The sequence below is a fragment of the Cucurbita moschata genome, unplaced genomic scaffold, assembly GCF_002738365.1.
Source record: "Cucurbita moschata cultivar Rifu unplaced genomic scaffold, Cmos_1.0 Cmo_Scf00082, whole genome shotgun sequence".
Taxonomy (NCBI): Eukaryota; Viridiplantae; Streptophyta; class Magnoliopsida; order Cucurbitales; family Cucurbitaceae; genus Cucurbita; species Cucurbita moschata.
This window is the reverse complement of record NW_019268598.1, coordinates 371,167-390,954: the sequence shown is the minus strand read 5'-3', so window position 1 is coordinate 390,954 and position 19,788 is coordinate 371,167. Positions and strand designations below refer to the sequence as shown.

The window sequence follows — 19,788 nt, the reverse complement described above, 5'->3', positions numbered from 1 at the left end:
CAGTTTTATTGCTATTGACTATTGTTTTTAAAAAACGAAATAATCTGTTGTTTTATCATCTTTATGTTTGTTTTGGTGTTGAAAATGAAGTTTAAGAATCTTGTTTTGTTCGGTTCTTTTTTATGTTTTTGTTCGTGTATTTTTATATGTATGATATTATACGTTTAACAGAGACGTCTGAATAAGACACGAAATCCTCGTTTAAATGAGGAATAGGTGAGAGGGAGGGAAATTTTTTATTATTTATAGAGACGTTTGAATAAGACATGAAATCTTCATTTAAACTGGGAATAGGAGGAGAGCGGAAATTTTTTCTGCTTGTTAGCTAAACGAGACGGGGAACAATGATTATATTTTTTGTTTTCGTCCTTGCCCAGATTTTACATTGTCGTGCTTTAATATATATCAAAACTCGCGCCTCCAATGAACCCACGACCATACCTGAAGTCTTATACTTCAGCAAACCCTCATACCTCATTTGTAAGAAAAGGAAACACGAAATGTCGAGAGAAAATGATGGAAGACGAATGGATTTGTCTTGTCGAACATAAACGTCGGTGAAATAGAGACCTTCGATCTAGCAAACGACAGACGAGCAAACATATAGAGGATTAACACAACCGTTGTTCTGGGAAGATGAGGGCGAGCTCAACGAGTTTAGTATGGTTTCAGAATGTGTAATAACAACACCGAAAATGATGAGTTTAAGAAAAACGATAACGTCGAAAAATCTCAGATTTTTCAAGTAGATAAGTTATTACAACGCCATGGAAGAGAGGACTAACGAGCCAAGGAGCACTTGGATGCACACGAATGATTACTACCAAAGAGCGTTGTAACTTTCAAACGTCTTTCACTTCGCAATCATTGTGATGGGCTGGGCTTTAGTTTTTAGCTCTTAGCCTCAAACTTGTAGCTTATTTGAGAGTCCAATATTGCCTTGAAAAGCCCAAAATGCCCCAACACTACGTCTATTTTTGCTCGAGCTCAACATAATTCAAACTTTTGATTTCTTCATCTAGAATATATACGAGTTAGGTTCAAATTGGTCTAAAACAAATAAATATTTTTATAAATAATTTAGAAAACTTTAGGATTTTTCTTCAAAAATAATAAATACAAAAGATGTCAACCGAACATATTTGACCGATTTGAACATATTTCAACTCGTTAATATATATATACACCAATTTAAACATATTTGAGTTCAACGAGGTGGGAGAACTAGAACCTCTAATCCTTTGGTCTTTTATATATATATATATATATATATATATATATTTAGAGGTTCCAGTTTTCCTACCCCTATCTCGTTGAACTCAAATATGTTTAAATTGGTATATATATATATATATATATATATATATGACCAAAAGATTAGAGGTTCTAGTTCTCCCACCCTGTTGAACTCAAATATGTTCAAATTGGTATATATATATATATGACCAAAGGATTAGAGGTTCTGGTTCTCTCTAGACTAATAGGTCAAATGTTCGAATTTTGTTGAATTAAAAAAAGAAAACGAAACATGGACTACGCGTCTTTTTTTTAACCATATATCTATGTGATTTCTACGTTAGTTTTTTAAACGATTTATTTATTTTTAAAAAATAAATTTAAAAAAATTGTCCTAATTTTCTAAAGAAAAAAAAAAGTCCAAATTGTTGAATGTGAAACGAATATTCCTACACACGAAGTTAGTGTTATATATATAATCAATTAATTAATTGAAAAATAAAAAATAAAAAGTAAAAAGCAAACGACAAAAAGTCGACCAAAACTGAACTCAAAAACTAATTAAAAATAATTAAAAATAAAAACATTTTGCACGGAAATCCAACTTTTATCAATTTGTGTTTTGCCATGTATATCTTCCACTAAAAAAAAACCTTTTTTTTTTTTATATTCTATTAACTTTATTTTAATCTTTAATTATTATTTATTTTATGAAAATAAATTAAAATACGTTTTATTTATTTATTATTTGAACTCAAATTTATGAAATCATGTCTCCAATTTCAAAATAAATATAATGTAAATAATCCGAGGAGGACAACACGTAAATATAATGTAAGGAATAACCATTAGTGTCATCGATAATTAATCCCATTCATATTTTAGTCCTCTTTAGAAAAACCCGTATTGTGCTATAGCATCTCGTTCTTGATCAACATTCATATTACGGCTTAAGAATATCTCCAGTAAGCTACTGAAGTTTATAAGAATACGTTTTTTTTTTTCGTTGACGAGAGTGAAAATAGGTGGCTGAGGACAAATTTTATTTTTCCTTTTAAAAGAAATCAGGAATTGGACAAAATTGACGTCGAAGATGAGTTTTCTAGAAGAAATGACAAATGGCCGAACGAACAAGGGTAAAATTGAATGGCTGTAAATGAACTGAAAAGGGGTGCAAAATATAATTATGTAATGGATGGGATTTATGTCCTAAAACTACTAATATTTTTAATTAAGTATTTTCTTATTTTTAATAAAATAATTTATTATTTTATATGAATTATAAACATTATTTAATATTATATAAACTCTCCGTGGAAAACACTCACACACTTTATTAAAACTAATCGAGACGAGATTTACAAAACTCGGTAGAAACTACTACATGTATTGGGATGATAAACTAAGTAGGATGGAGGGTATTTATACCAGAGGATGGTAGTCGATTTATTCCTAAAATTTATGAATGTTTTTTCTAAAATACCTGAATCATTTTCCTAAAATCATAAATCTGGCTACCAAATATTGTCTTCTTTTAACTTTTACTTCAAGGTCGGAGAGGTTTCCACACCCTTTAAAGAAGGTTTCATTCTCCTCCCCAATCGATGTGAGATCTAACAATCCATCCCCTTCGAAGCCCAGCATTCTTGCTGGCACACCACTTGATGTCTACCTCCCTTCGGGGCTCAGCCTCCCGCTGGCGGTGGCTCCTCTCCTGTCCCTTTGGTCGAGTGCTGACTTGGATACCATTTGTAATAGCTCAAACTCACCGTTAACAGACATTGTCTTATTTGGACTTTCCCTTTTAGGCTTCCCCTTGAAGTTTTTAAAACGTAGCCGGCTGAAGAGAGGTTTCCACACCCTTTAAAGAATATTTCGTTCTCCTCTTTAACAAATATAGGATCTCACAGGTAAACTTGAACAGTATGTGCCCTATCTTAGTAACATTGTTGATACACAACTCATTTTATAATTATTATAAATGGATTAGGGATATTATGTATAATAAATTTGTATGAGACCGAACAAATAATATTTAAATATTATATAAATATTCCTTTTATTTTTGGTTCAAAATATGGAAAAAAAAAAAAAAAAAAAAAAACTTTCATAATCTATAAAGAGTGGGCCATTTGGCGGTAGTTCCCGAAAAGGAGAAATTGAGATATAAAAAGACCTTGCTGAGTCCTACTTGACTCGGAAAAATAAATAAATAAAAAAAATAAATAAAGATTTTTTTTTTCTTTTTTTCTTTTTGCCAAAAAGTTAAATGATTTATTCAATTTCAGAACCAATAGAAAATTTGGAAGCCACGTCATCAAGGCCACCATCTTTTGTTATTTGCCTAGTCACATCCCAAAATTACCAAAAAGTTCATACTTCGGAGTTTGGAAAACGAACAACCGACTCGAGATAGTCATTGGATGGTGTGGATGAACTTAAGTTTCATACGTTGCTGGCTGTCACAATCGCACTTTTCTAAGTAGTGGACTTTGTGATTGTGCAGCACTTACTCCCAATACTGAGTAAGTCAAGCCAGTTTGGATTCGCGTCACTCACAGTCAAACAACGTATGCTCAAGCCTCTAGCCTTGTTTTGAGAAGAAGATTATAGAAAACGGGAAGATAAATTTTCGAAAGCGAGTTTGAAAGTAATGTTATATAACTATAAGCAAAAAGCAACACGTGCTGGACGAGCATGACTGTGACACTAACTATGCACGCATTCATTATCTCATATGATAGCCATTAACAAAATAAGAATTTTTTTCGGCCCTTGTTAAATATCTCGATCCCCTAATCATCTCAGGCAATTTCTCCTCCAAAATGTTTAATAATCGTCTAAGAAAAATAATTCATTAAAATTTTGTATACTAACAACTTAGGATGTCGTAAAAGTTACCATTTTGTAAATTATATATTATCTTCTTTTGACAATTACTTAAAAAAGATATTATTTATTTGGCTAAAAATGATATAAAATTATTTTAAATTGAAAAGAATTTTAAATAATCCATGCCATATTTCCAAGAAAAGCTCGAACATCCTTCAACAAAAAGGTACCTATACCCGAAACTGACACAGGTGGGTAGGTAGAGAATACCTAGGGGTACGAGACAACTCTCTCTAAGGAACTCGGCAAAACAGCCCCGTAACTTCGAGAGAAGGGGTGCCTCCTCACAAAGGGGGGTCGCAGTGACCAGGCCCAGGCAACTGTTTACCAAAAATACAGGTTTCCGCAAAGTCATAAGACCATGTATGGGGGCTGACATCTGCCCAGTGTCGGAAGGTCAAGGAAGTTGGTGACATAATGACAGGGGAGTCGGCGACCAAAGCCCCGATGAACAACGACCGTAACTATAACGGTCTTAAGGTAGCAAAATTCTTTGTCGGATAAGTTCCGACCCACACGAAAGGGGTAACGATCTAGGCATTGTCTCAGAGAGAGACTCGATGAAAAAGACATGTTTGGTTTTGAAGAAAGAGTTAGCATAAAGTAAAATATAAAACTTTAATCACAAGCTTGACTCGATTTTTCAATTCATATGATATGAGAATTTGACTAGAACTATCCAAAAATTTGGTCGGTAACTTTTTCAAGCCCACCACTAACAAATATTATCCTAAGGCTTCTGCTTTAAAACCCATTTGCTAGAAGGGTTTCCACACCTAGTGTTTCGTTCTCCTCGCTGACCAATGTGGGATATTTGACATTTTTTTGGTCAGATCCCTCGAAAATAAGGAATGAAAATTAAAATATTTGACATTTATAATCGGATTTATTGAGCAAAATTAAAATTTAATTTTTTTTAAAAGATAAATAAGTTAAAAAAAAATTAAAATTAAATAAAGATATTATGAATAAAAACATGTCAATTTCTTTTATCTCTCCTCGTCGTCTCTCTCTCTAAGCTGTTGGGTGTGACTGTGCGTCAACGTGTGTGTTCCTACGCAACGCCAAAGGCAAGGCTAAGCAAGTCATAACTTTCTTGTTGAAAAAGAAAACGAGAGGATCGAAATTGCTAAAACCCATTTCCAAATTTCCAAATTTCCAAATCTCCATTTTTACATTTCCCCTTTTCATCTCTCTGTTCTATTACCTCCTGTTCTTCCCCCTCAAGAACCCACAAAAACCTTCAATCCATCCCCCCCTTTCACTATTTCGATTCTTCCCAATCTGCACTTCTCTCAGCTTTTGAATCTTCGTTTTGGATTCCCAGAATGCATCTCTACAATGCTTGGCTTCCTCCCCCTGTTGCTCTTGATACCCACAAGGAGAAGGAATCTTTCGCTCTCGTCGTCAATTCTCTCAACGATTCTTATCGCCCTGATGATCTTGATTCTGTTTATTCCACTCTCAAATGGGTCTCCGTTATTGACCTGTCAGTATTTCCCCTTTTCCTTGATTCTGATTCGCCTCTTAATTTCTTTTGCTTTTCAATCACTGTTACTTCCTCTTCTTCTGTCTCTTACTTCTTTAACTTTCTATGCTTTTTTCTCTTTTTTTTTTTGGGGATTAGCTTCTTCAATACTAGGAGGATTTAGCAATTAATCGAGGTTTAAGGGCTTTAACCATCTTTAAACTCAGTTAATCTGAATTGGGTCACTCGTTTCCCTAAAAAAACATGTTTCCCTTTGCTTATAATACTCCTACTATGGATTAGTATGTCTCCGGAAATCTAGGAATTCTATTTATTTACTAAGCATGTGGAGCTGTCCTGCTACCCCGGATCATACAAAGATCTTTGTTTCTGTGTTCTTGGATATCTGGACTTCTGGTGGAAGTTATTAGTTCAGGAAAAGGTGCGCTAATTAGCTTGAGTGGCAGAACTTTGCTGCAAATACATTAAGAAATGTCGACTTAATGGAGCTTAATTATTTGTTAAAATTTGAGCTGAAATGAGGGAGAGACTAGGAAGAACTGTCCGGGATATTATTGATTGTTTGGATTTCATTTGCTATGTTGGTCGTGTTTTTGTATTTTGTAGCTATGCTTCCTTTCCGATTTTCGAGAGAGTGTTAGTCATGAATGTAACGACTTAGATGCTTATCGTGCAGTTTTATCAAAGCGAAAAGCGAAATATCATTGGAGGATGTGGCTGCTGTTGTAGATATTGGGTTAGAGTTGTTTCATATGTCGCAAGGCAAGCTGTATGCTCAGGTACGGATTTTTTACGTTTGAGAGGTTATATAATTATTGTTGCTAAAGGAAGATTGTATTTATTTTTATAGGTCAGATGGGGAAATATTCTAGTCAGGATACTAAATAAGTATTCGAAGAGGCTTTCCTTGAAAGTTCAGTGGCGACCGTTGTACGACACTCTGGTTCATACGCATTTTACTAGGTTAGTCATCCTAACAAGAAACTGTGATGGTTATTAGAACACGGAATATGTTAAATTGTCTTGCGAAGGGTTTTTCATGTCACTTAAAACTCATCGTGCTCGTTGGTATTAAGTTCATTCGTTTCTAAATTGGTACGTGTGGGTTTCATCATCACTTTTAGAATGATCGTTTTAATAGCTAATGTTCGGATCCTGGTCTATGAACTGTAAAATATCCATGATTGCTTGTATTTGTTCGCTAATTTGCTTCGTAATCTGTTCTGAGAGCTTTTTTTTGTTCTTTCTATCAGGAACACTGGTCCAGAAGGTTGGAGATTAAGACAGCGGCATTTTGAAGCAATTACCTCTCTTGTAAGGTCTTGCCGGAGATTCTTCCCAGCCGGTTCTGCTGCCGATATATGGACAGAGTTTAGGTGGTGTTATGACGCTATTCGTTGTATTCCAAATTTTCTTCGCTTTTCTTATTTTTGTGTTGTTTAGTTTTTTTATGCATATATTCTAAAATATATAAAGTACCACGGAGTGACGTAGTGGCGAAAAAGATGAGCTGTAAATCCAAATGCTCTTAGGTGGTGATATTGAGTTAGTAGCTACTCTCTGAATATTAATAATTTACTCGTGTTAACTTGATAAGTTGTAGTATCAGATACTAGTTAGGAATAGTTGAAGGTGTGTGAAAATTAGCTTCGAAACCCTTGATTACGATAAATTTTTCGTATACTCTTGGTCATGCAAATAAGAAAACTGTTCCTAAACTTTTGGTTTTTAAAAAATTTGTGTTCTCATTTCTATCGTCGATGCATAAAAGGTCATCTACGGACCAGTCACCCACATTTTTTTCCAATTAATTCTCGACTTAACTTGGTCAATTTGCAGATCTATGTTGGAAAATCCTTGGCATAATTCATCCTTTGAAGGTTCTGGTTTTGTCAGACTGTTTCTTCCTACCAATTTAGACAACCAAGACTTTTTTACACAGTAAGGAGTTCTTTTCATATGTGAAATTTCATTTGTAGCAATTATCAGAGTATAACTTCCTGCCACTGTATGGTAGCAATTGGATTGAAGAGTGTATGCAGTACTGGGACTCGATTCCAAATTGCCAATTTTGGAACAGTCAGTGGGCTGCCATTATAGCTCGTGTCGTCAAGAATTACAGTTTCATAGACTGGGAGCGTTTCTTGCCTACGCTTTTCACTAGGTTCTTGAACATGTTTGAGGTGAGTATGTGAACTTTGCAAGTTATTTTTAATTATGTTAGATATTGGTTAGAAGTACCTTGCTGGTTGCTACGCGGTAGTTGAGCTTCATGAACTGCAATTTAAGGATCGTTTTAAATAATCGACGGGTGGATTCTGTTTGTTAATTACTTGGTTGTAGTTGAGCACGAACCTTGTCCTATGACGTCATTCATAAAGTTTAATATGTCGATTATGCTATAGACCTTTTTTGTGGTTCTTTTTGTTATAATTATCCTTCATGTGAAAAAATTGTAGGTTCCAGTGGCAAATGGTAGTGGATCATATCCATTCTCTGTGGATGTTCCTCGAAACACGAGGTTCTTGTTTTCCAATAAGATGGGCACCCCATCTAAAGCCATTGCAAAATCAATCGTAAGTTGATTTTATCGAGCTTCTATGATCTGATATTCATGGGAGATATTGTAAAAACGTGCGTTAATGTTTAAATTACAGGTATATCTACTCAAACCTGGTAGTTCAGCACAGTTTCACCTCGAGAAATTGGTCAACCTTCTCGAACAGTGAGTTCATTGTCATTTTAAAGCTTGCTATTTTTATGTCTACAAAACTTCTCTTTCTATTATTTTCAATTAAATCTCACAGAAAAAAAATTGTAACAGATACTATCATCCTTCTAATGGTGGGCGTTGGACTTACGTGTTAGAGCGGTTTTTGCTTCATTTGGTTATTACCTTCCGGAAACGGCTTCAAGCTGAGCAGTGAGAATTTCCCTTATTTGGTTAGCAAAACATATTGTTACCCATTATGGCTTTCTAATAAAGTACTGTTATTCCAGGAAAGCAGATGAGAATAATCAGAACAAGCTGTATTTAGGACCATCAGAAAGAAAATCTTTTGTCAATACAATCCTGAAGTTAATCGATCGTGGTCAGTATAGCAAAAATGAACATCTATCTGAAACCGTTGCAGCCGCGACCTCTATTTTATCTTATGTAGAGCCTTCTTTGGTTCTTCCCTTCGTGGCCTCACGATTTCATATGGCCTTGGAGACGGTTAGTCATATTGCCTTTTCTTAAAACGCTTATATCCCTAAAATTAGGATATGTCATTTGTACGTGGGCTGTGTTGTTTTGACTCGTAATTGACACCAAACCAAGTACGTTCGTTTCCTTATAGCGGAATCTGACAGCTATTTTATAAAGCCGACTGAAATTGATCTATTATGGTCTTTTCGGTCGATTGAATACCAGGTTAAATGTTTTTATTAGGTTTTTTAGATGAAAATGAAAAGTTCATCTAAACTAACATGTTAGGTCCTGTTTCGGTGGTGTGTGCAGGCTTTATTTTAACCTTTACTTGAGTCTACGAGTCGTTTGAGGGTTTCCCATTGCAAAATAAATTCCGTATGCTCTTTTATTTGGTTGGAAGGGTTTCGTCGTTGCTTGTGATTAGTTTACTTCTCCATTTTGTTTATCCAGATGACTGCTACCCACCAGTTGAAAACTGCTGTTATGTCGGTTGCATTTGTTGGGCGTCCGTTGTTTCTGACAGCTTTATCAGCTTCAGCTGTACAGTCAGTTGATCTTGTTGCTGATGATGAGTTCGTTAATCTTCTCATGGTTTCACTATCCAATGCCTTACTTGGTATGGATGCCAATGATCCTCCTAAAACTCTGGCCACCATGCAATTAATTGGTTCTCTATTCTCCAATGTGAGTACACAAGTTACAACGACATTCATTTTGGTCTGATTTCTCCTTAACTCTGCCTCTGATTATCAAAACATAATTTGCAGTTAGCTTCTTTGAATGATAACTTAGACGAGCTGTCTATTATTCCAATGATCCGATTTTCCGAATGGTTGGATGAGTTCTTATGTCGCTTATTCTCCTTACTTCTGCACCTGGAACCTAGCAGCGTTCTGTAAGTAATGGAACTTTTGGCCTAATCGTTCTTTTAATTAGTTTTCAATTGCTAAATCGATATTCAGACGTTACTAATTGCTTTGGCAGGAATGAAGGTCTACTTTCTTCATCAACTTCAGGAACTTTTCTGGTTGATGATGGACCTTACTACTACTGTATGCTTGAGATATTGCTTGGAAGGCTTTCAAAACCATTATTTGCTCAGGTTTCATAGACTTCAACACTGCTTCAGCTTTGTTTTTGTAACAGCCCAATCCCACCACCGTTAGCAGATATTGTCCTCTTTGGGCTTTCCCTTTCGGGCTTCTCCTCAAGGTTTTTAAAACGCGTCTGCTAGGTAGAGGTTTCCACACCCTTATAAAGGGTGTTTCATTCTCCTCCCCAACCGATCTTACGATCCACCCCCCCTCGGGGTCCAGCATCCTCGCTGGCACTCGTTCCTTTCTCCAATCGATGTGGGACTCCCACCAAATCCACCCCCTTCGGGGCTCAGCGTCCTTGCTGGCACATCGCCTCATGTCCACCCCCTTTGGGGCTCAGCCTACCCGCTGGCTCATCGTCCAGTGTCTGACTCTGATACCATTTGTAACAGCCCAAACCCACCGCTAGCAGATATTGTTCTCTTTGGGCTTTCCCTTACGGGCTTCCCTTTAAGGTTTTTAAAACGTGTCTACTAGGGGGAGGTTTCCACACCCTTATAAAGGGTGTTTCGTTCTCCTCCCCAACTGATGTGGGATCTTAGAGTTTTTCCATTTATCATCTTTCTTATTTGGCTCTTACTCGGTGTTCATACCCGTAGTCTGCCGCTCTCATACTCCCTTTGGCAAAGGGTTTGTCCCTTATTTGCCCTTTCTTTTTGTAATTTCCCACAGGGCATAATTTTATTGTCTTCTACCACTTGCAGGCTTTAAAGAAAATTTCGAAATTTGTCAAGACAAATATTCTTCCAGGTGCAGTGGCAGAGGTTGGACTTCTTTGTTGTGCATGTGTTCATTCCGACCCAGAAGAGGCCGTTGCTCAACTCGTTGCGCCAGTTTTGTTATCTGCTATATCCAATATGAAAACAATGCCTAGTACAGGATTGGGAGGGGAAGGAAAATCCAAGGTTCATTTAACTTAATAAATTTTGTGTCAATAATTTGATAGCATGTGAAGAATTATAACAATTTTCTTTTCAGGGAAAACCAGCACTTTCTCCAGCTCTTGAAACTGCAATTGACTATCACTTGAAGATGTTATCTGTAGCCGTCAGTTATGGAGGCCCAGCACTACTTCCTTATAAAGACCAATTCAAGGAAACTATTGCTTGTGGTTTTGATTCACCATCTTGGAAGGTCAATGTCTGCTTACTTTATCTTTATGCTTGTGGTTTGTTTCGTCCGTTTTGAAATTTTTTCTTATGGTCGTACAACAGGTAAATGGGGCTGCCGATCATCTTCTCCGGTCTCTCCTAGGGAGTTTGATTCTCTATTATCCTATTGATCAGTACATGTATGCCCATCTCTTTCCATTACCATTCTAGTCGATCTTCCTATATCCGTCTCTTTACTCTTTTTCCCAATTCATTTGGAAGTTTAAATTTCTGGTTTCCAGGTGCACGATACGTCATCCTGATGCTCCAGCATTAGAGGAATGGATCAGTACGAAAGATTATTCAGATGACGCGTCACCATTATTGATCCCCAAGTGGCACATTCCAAATGATGCAGAAATTCAGTTTGCAAATGAATTGTTGGATCTTCATTTTCAATCAGCTTTGGATGATCTGTTAAAAATTTGTGAAAGCAAAACTCATGCTGATCCAGGTGCTGTACATTATTGTTCCTTTAGGTAGATTTTGTCAGGAAGGATACGAGTAGTTTTCGAAGTTCACCGACATTTTTTTGGGCGTTTTTTTAACAAGAAATAAAGAGCTCACTGATTTCAAAGATCCCGATCAGTAGCTCACTACATTAATATGTTCGATTGTTGTCTTTTGCCTGGAGATTATCGTGATGCAAGAAATGAAGTAATAACACTACGCTATTTGATCATGCAGGAGACGAGAAAGATCACTTGAAAGTGATTCTATTGCGGATTGATTCTTCATTGCAAGGTGTTTTGTCTTGCATGCCTGATTTCATTCCATCCTTCAAGAATGGAAAGGTTGGAAGTCCAGTTCCTTCTTTCTTTATAGCCGGGGCATCAGGTCCAAGTGTTGGCTCCACTAAATTAAGGGAAAAAGCCGCAGATATAATACATGCAGCCTGCAGGTTCATCATGAATCTTATTTTTGTTTTCAATTTGTCAAGGTCTAATATGCTGATCGCTACTTCTATCGTGTCGTGAGCAGGTATTTGCTGGAAAAGAAAGCTGATGACAGCGTTTTATTGATACTCATTATTCGCATAATGGATGCTTTAGGAAATTATGGTAAAGTACTCATTGTCTTGGCTACACTTCGTGTTTTTATCTTTGGCCCGATTCCTATTCGTATCTCTTCGTAAAACAACTAATGTTTTTTCTTTCGTATAGGTAGTTTGGAATATGATGAATGGTCCAACCATAGGCATGCTTGGAAGTTGGAATCTGCTGCTATTATTGAGCCTCCTACAAATTTCATCATGTCCACTCGCTCGAAAGGCAAAAAAAGGTAGCATTTTCTGTTCCTTTTCGTTTTTAAAGACTTCACTCAGAAATATTATTGTACTTTACTCGGTATAAGTATTTTTCTTATTTTTTTCATCAGGCCGAGGTGGGCACTTATTGACAAAGCATACATGCACAGTACGTGGAGATCGTCACAATCATCGTACCATTTATACAGAGTTGCTGGAAATTTCTGTCCCTCAGAGCATGTGATTCTTTTGGTGGATGATCTCTTGAATCTCTCCTTGCACAGTTACGAAACTGTTCGAGTGTAAGTCTTCTAAGGCATTACCCTGTAGACATGGTGCTATCTACTGAATATTAATTGCAAACATTTAATCTTGCTCTGTGCATTATAAAGAAGTGAACCTTTTGAAGATAGTGGTGGACATCAGAACCGACTTAACCGAACTGAATTGGTCAGACTCGTCTGACGTTTTCATAATTCTTCTATGGAATTTACTATTATAAGGAACGAGATTAATGCTTAAGGGACAGGATCAATAATTAGGATTGACTATGTTCTAGTAACACGGTCGGCTACATTTTCCCGTTAGGTATTGGGCTTAAGTACATTGATATCAATCCCTACATGATCCTAATACATTGATATCAATTCTGCATATTTCTGATTTGTTTATTTCATATATGATCTCTAACTCTGTATTATAAGTGCTTTAATTTAAAATTTTGACTTACTGCTCAGACTTGCTGGAAAATCTCTTATGAAGTTGCTAAAGAGATGGCCATCTATGATTTCAAAGTGTGTTCTTTCTCTTTCTGAGAATTTAAAGAACCCTGACTCGCCTGAATATGCTGTACTAGGTTCCTGTGCAATTCTTGCCACCCAAACAGTTCTTAAGCACATGACAGTGGTAACTATCATAATACAAGTATTTGAACAGAGTACATTAGTAATGAAATGTTCATGATATATTTTCCTTTCTCTACCAGGATTCGAAGTCGTTTTCGTCATTTATTTTTGGAATTCTTTCAAGGTAACTTCTTTTTCCTGCCTTGAATCCATATCATTTAAATATCTGTCGTGTTCGCTTATTCTCGTTTTCTCCTGAAGCTCCCATCATGAATCACTGAAAGCCCAGAAAGCAATCAATGAGGTAAAGCGACCTCCAAAATAATTCGATGGCAGTTTCGATATTATCATTAATGAAGAACCTTCAGTAATAATACCTCTTGTGATTTTCTGCAGCTATTTGTCAAATTTAACATTCATTTTTCTGGAGTATCTAAGAGTATTTTCTTAGCATCCGAGAAACAAATGGGTGAAATGGATTTTGCTGATCTGGTTTCTCAGCTTAGTTCGATGAGTTTCGATTCTACCAGCTTACACTGGCGGTAAATTTCTTATTTGGAAGATCGGTTATGTTCATCGCCCGACTTTGAGGGACAATTGCACACTATGATGGCTTTTACTTGTGGGATTTTATGTAGGTACAATTTGATGGCGAACAGAGTTTTGCTTTTATTGGCGATGGCATCCCGGAATAATCTGAGCTCCTCGAAGATCCTCGGTGAAACTGCAGGTTTGATGAGTGATTTTTGTGATGAATCAATTTATATTTGTTTTCTATTTCTTGAATTTCGTGTGCCAATGCTTTTCCAGGTCACTTCTTGATGAATTTGAAAAGTCATCTCCCTCAAACAAGGATTCTTGCAATCTCAGCCTTGAATACTTTATTGAAAGAATCACCTTACAAAGTTTCAGTTCAGGAAGAACATGGCTCGCCTATGGAAATGCAATTAGATTCAAAGTCATCCCTCGAAAAAGCTTTGACACAAATTTTTCAAGAAGACGGATTTTTCAACGAGACTTTTAATAGTCTCTCTCATGTTCACATAACTGATGCTGATGCTGCAGCCTCTGGTGGAAACCATAGAAACTCTTCTTTCCAGAGTCAAGCTGACAAATCAATCACCCGTTTTTATTTCGACTTCTCGGCTTCATGGCCTCGCACTCCTAGTTGGATATCATTGATAGGAAGTGATACCTTTTACTCGAGTTTTGCCCGGATTTTCAAACGGTTGATACAGGAATGTGGCATGACTGTTCTATCATCACTAAAAAGTACATTGGAAGAATTTGCGAATTCGAGTGAGAGGTCTAAGCAATGTGTTGCTGCTGAAGCATTGGCTGGCATATTGCATTCTGATGTTGATGGCCTTTTGGATGCTTGGGAAAGCTGGATTATGGTCCAGTTGCAGAATATTATTCTGGCACAGTCGGTAGAATCCGTACCCGAGTGGGCAGCTTGTATACGCTATGCGGTTACGGGAAAAGGGAAATATGGAACAAGAGTTCCTTTCTTAAGACAACAGATTCTGGAATGTTTGGCTAGACCTTTGCCTGCAGCAGCAACTACCACTGTTGTAGCCAAGCGCTACGCTTTTCTATCAGCATCGCTTATAGAGTTATCCCCTTCGAAAATGCCATCAGCGGAGATACGCCTACACATTACACTTCTCGAGGAGCTACTTGGCAATATGTGTCATTCTTCTGCCCAAGTAAGCGTGCATCCGTTCTATTCAATTATATTTTGACAGTTTCATTATGCTTGCATGTCTTCTAAAGCCTAAAATGATAATTGGGAGTCCCACGTTGATTAATTTAGGGAATGATCATGAGTTTATAAGTAAGGAATACATCTCCACTAAAAGAGGCCTCTTTGGGAAGCCCAAAGTAAAGCCATAAGAGCTTATGCTCAAAGTGGACAATATCATACCATGCCCTTAATTTAGTCATGTCAATAGAATCCTCAAATGTCGAACAAAGAAGTTGTGAGCCTCGAAGGTGTAGTCAAAAGTGACTCAAGTGTCGAACAAAGGGTGTACTTTGTTCATGGACTCCAGAGAAGGAGTCGAGCCTCGATTAAGGGGAGGCTGTTCGAGGGTTCCATAGGCCTCATGAAGAGGCTTTATAGTGTACTTTATTCGAGGGGAGGATTGTTGAGGGTTGTTAGGAGGGAGTCCCACATTGACTAATTTAGGGAATGATCGTGAGTTTACAAGTAAAGAATACATCTTCATTGGAATGAGGCTTTTTGGGGAAACTCAAAGCAAAGCCATGAGAGCTTATGCTCAAAGTGAACAATACATGGAGAGTCGTGATTCCTAACGAACATTATAAGGTGTATGTAATTCTTCTTTAATCTTGGTGTTGGTTTTCTTGAACAGGTAAGGGAAGCAATAGGTGTGACTCTCTCTGTTGTTTGCTCAAACATTAGACTTCTTGCATCTCATCCTCATGATCAACATGAAGATGTTCGTGTTGAACTTAAAGAAGAAAGATGGGTTAAGCTATTTATTGAACGTGCAACTCAGGCAGTAAAGAACATACACAACTCGAGCCATTCGTCTAACTTGGACGCATCAAAGGACAATGAAGTTCAAAATGGACACTCGAACGTTGATTCAGAAGATGATGTCAAATGGATGGAAACGGTAAATATGATAGCTATTTGTTTTGAACTTTCAAGAATCTATCATTTATTGAACTCTCTTCCACTTCTGCAGCTATTCCATTTTCTCATATCATCAATGAAGTCCGGAAGGTCATCTCATTTGTTAGATGTTATTGTGGGTCTTCTATATCCTGTAATTTCGTTGCAGGTATGCAAAACCGAACTTTACTATTGCGCATATTTGATTGATTTAATTGCAAGTTGCAAAATTTTCGAACATTTAGAGAGTTTGATGGACTTTGATCGATAAAGAGACTCGTGCGTTTTGTTTCTTGTGTCGTCTTGTCTCCTTAGAACTCAAGAACACCATTGTACAACTTATAGAACAGATCTTATTCAAATACTATGTATCGTTACTTAGAATCATTATTCTTTGGTTATGAAGGAAACATCAAATAAAGATTTGTCAACATTAGCAAAGGCAGCTTTTGAATTGCTTAAATGGAGGGTCTTCTGGGAACCCCATTTGCAGAAGGTTATATCTGTAATTCTCTCTTCAGCTGGTGATTCTAACTGGAGAACAAGATCTGCTACCTTGACATATCTTCGGTCATTCATGTACAGGTAGACTGTTCGTTGGCTGTCCGATAACTCTACTTCGAAGCAATGCCTCTGTTCTTTAAATTAGTTCCACTTGGAAATAAGATGTCGATTGGGAAGGAGAACGAAGCATTCTTTATAAGGGTGTGGAAACCTCTCTCTAGCAGATGCGTTTTAAAAACCTTGAGGGGAAGCCCGAAAGGGAAAGCCCAAAGAGGACAATGTTGGCTAGCGGTGGGCTTGGGCTTGGGCTTAGGCTTGAGTTGTTACACATGGTATTAAAGCCAGACACTAGGCGGAGTGCCAACGAGGACGTTAGGCCTCCAAGGGCGGTGGATTGTGAGATCCCACATCAGTTGGAGAGGAAACGAAGCATTCCTTATAAGAGTGTGGAAACCTCTCCCTAGTAGACGTGTTTTAAAAACCTTGAGGGGAAGCCCGAAAGAGAAAGCCCAAAGAGGACAATATCTACTAGTGGTGGGCTTGAGTTGTTACAAATGGTATCAGAGCCAGGTACCGGGCGATGTTCCAACGAGGACGCTGGGCCTCCAAGGGGGTGGATTGTAAGATCCCACATCGGTTGAAGAGGAAAACGAAGCCATTCCTTATAAGATTGTGAAAACCTTTCCCTAGTAGACACGTTTTAAAACTGGGAAGCTGACAGTGATACGTAACGGGCCAAAGCGGACATATTTGCTAGCGGTGGGCCTATGTTGTTACATAAAACTTCGAATCAAGTCCTTGTTCTGTGATGCCATTCTCTTAACCTCTCAATTTTGTTCGATATTGAATTAATTTTAGTATATTTTTTACCCTTTTTCTGGTAATAAACACAGGCACACGTACATTCTCACAAGTTCAGAGAAACAACAAATTTGGAGAACTGTCGAGAAGCTTCTTATAGACAGCCAAGTCGAGGTAAGTTCCTGATTCGTATTTATTAACAATTATGCGAGTATGTTAAGAAAACAATTATCTTCTGTAGTTCAAATGTAGTCCGACTCGGTTATATCAATGCACTAGGCTTCGCTGATAGCGATTTTGTTACTTAATAAGCCCCTTGGCCAAGGACTCGATTCGTATCATCTTTTGATAACGTACCTAATATTTGAATCAGATACGAGAGCATGCTGCAGCAGTTCTAGCAGGCCTTATGAAGGGCGGGGACGAAGATCTGGCTAGAGATTTCCGTGAGCGAGCGTGCAGGGAAGCAAATAATCTCCAAGCAAAGAGAAGAAAGAGGTTAATTTCAAGTCCCATATAAATGTCATCTACCTTATAAAAGAACGTCATTGATTACTTTCATCGGCATGTTTTTATCCTTAGGAATGTGAAATGATAATCAATGTCTTGTATGTTTGACATTTTAGTATGGCTTTAATGCTATATTGGTATGTATTCCACACTTATTGCACGTACTATCGTCTCAGAATTTTATGTTGTCGATTTCAGAAATTTAAGTTCGGGTCAGTCTCTAGCTACGGTTCACGGTGCGGTACTTGCTTTGACAGCTTCTGTCTTGTCAGCTCCTTACGATATGCCGAGGTATGTCTGCTTATTCATGAAAGCTTGTTTTGTAATATACTTGGGACAGCCAAGCTTGTTAATCGATATCGTAAGCATTTTACTCGTATAGAGTTGTTAGGAATTACGGACGGCCACAATAGTATGATATCGTCCACTTAGAGCGTAAGCTCTCATGGCTTTACTTTTGATTTTCCCAAAAGATCTCATACTGATGGAGATGTATTCCTTACTTATAAAACCCATGATTATCCCCTTAATCAGCCAACGTGGGACTCCTCCCAACATTCCTCAACAATCCTCCCCTCGAACAAAGTATGGAGCCTTCGAACAGCCTCCCTTTAATCGAGATTCGACTCCTTATCCATATGGAGTACTTGAACAAAGTATACCCTTTATTCGACACTTGAGTCACTTTGGAATACAACTTCTTTGTTCGAGAATTCTATTGACATGACTAAGTAAGGGCATGACTCTGATACCATGTTAGGAATCGCGAACCTCCACAGTGGTATGATATTGTCTACTTTAAGCATAAGCTTTCATGGCTTTACTTTTGGTTTTCCCAAAAGACCTCGTATCAATGGAGATGTATTGCTTACTTAAATTCCTCCGAACATTCCTCAACGGTGGTTTTCCTCGTTAGTTCAATCCCTACCCATGCTAAATATGTTGGCTGATTCCAAGTTAGCTAGGGTGTATGATCATTCAACATACTTAGCACATCCACGTGACAACCCGAACGGTTTAAGTTTAGGTTTCCCGCTTGGGATCTTCTCTGGGACTGGTTTGGGGAGTTTTGCTAGTTGAACCATCTGAACTATATAGACATATGAATTCATACAATTTCTTGTATCTACTACTATTTCAGTTGGCTGCCCGAGTGCGTCACTCTGCTCGCTCGGTTCAGCGTGGAGCCATCACCTGTGAAAGTTACTGTAACAAAAGCCATTGCGGAGTTTCGAAGGACTCATGCCGATACTTGGAACATTCAGAAAGATTCATTTAATGAAGAACAACTAGAGGTGGGATGATTCATTTAGCATGACATATTCGATATTTCGAGATCGATCGACGCTTATTATCCTTGTGTTTTGCAGATTCTGGCAGATACGTCCTCATCATCATCATACTTCGCTTGATCAAATAGTGTACAATTGGGTGGAAAAAGATATAGTTAAAAAGAATGTAGTGAGTCGATATTCTTGTATAAACATTATTGATCATATTCTATTGCAGCCCTCGTTATCGAGCTGTCTCGGTTCAAAGTTGCATTGCATTGTTCGAGGCTCGTAGAATTTAGTAACGAGATGAAGCGCCACTGTCCCTACTGCCTTCATCTTCTGGTACATTCGGACTATCTAAAATGAATGTTCTTAGCCACGTCTCATTGCTTTCTATTATTATTTGCTCTTATATAAGCACATAACTCAACTAATTAAAATATTATATTCTAGACGAAAAAAATTGAATAATAAATTATTAATTTATTTTTTTGCTTCACTTCTGTTATTTTTTTACCTTATTTCCAATAAAACTAAGTAAAATAATTGAAATAATGAGGTACAATTTTTATTTTATAATATTTTGAGTAAATGGATAGTTAATAATTACCTTGAGTTACAAAATACATTTTGATAGTTGTTATTTAAATTAGTTTTTTTTTTTATTTTTATAATTTGTGTCTATTACGGTGACGGATAAGAATGTCTCGTGATCATAATCATATTCATTTTTCGATCTTTTTTGTATTTGATGAGTAATTTTACAATCGAAATTTTGAATACTACACTAATATCACGCTTGAAAGTTAATTAGTATTTTTTTAAAAAAAGTTTAAAATTATTATTAAAAAAAGAATATTTTTAGAACCATATGAAATTCAAGAGTAATTTTATTAATTTAACGGA

The 19,788-nt window shown here is 37.1% G+C and overlaps 1 protein-coding gene across 1 annotated transcript; it reads left to right on the top strand.

Annotated features, from left to right (window-relative positions):
- The first annotated feature begins 5,174 nt into the window (after positions 1-5,174).
- Positions 5,175-19,262, top strand: LOC111438715 (proteasome activator subunit 4). Its single transcript, XM_023076558.1, has 35 exons — positions 5,175-5,617; positions 6,294-6,396; positions 6,468-6,580; positions 6,871-6,993; positions 7,457-7,558; positions 7,635-7,800; positions 8,077-8,193; positions 8,275-8,342; positions 8,442-8,540; positions 8,618-8,834; positions 9,261-9,494; positions 9,578-9,705; positions 9,795-9,912; positions 10,612-10,812; positions 10,886-11,041; positions 11,122-11,198; positions 11,301-11,512; positions 11,746-11,959; positions 12,040-12,119; positions 12,222-12,339; positions 12,436-12,606; positions 13,042-13,210; positions 13,290-13,333; positions 13,411-13,453; positions 13,546-13,691; positions 13,788-13,879; positions 13,960-14,858; positions 15,528-15,794; positions 15,867-15,962; positions 16,200-16,378; positions 17,191-17,272; positions 17,472-17,596; positions 17,807-17,899; positions 18,750-18,903; positions 18,979-19,262. The coding sequence occupies exons 1-35, from the start codon at positions 5,457-5,459 to the stop codon at positions 19,018-19,020; spliced, it is 5,409 nt and encodes a 1,802-aa protein (XP_022932326.1). The 5' UTR covers positions 5,175-5,456; the 3' UTR covers positions 19,021-19,262.
- Positions 19,263-19,788: the final 526 nt, after the last annotated feature.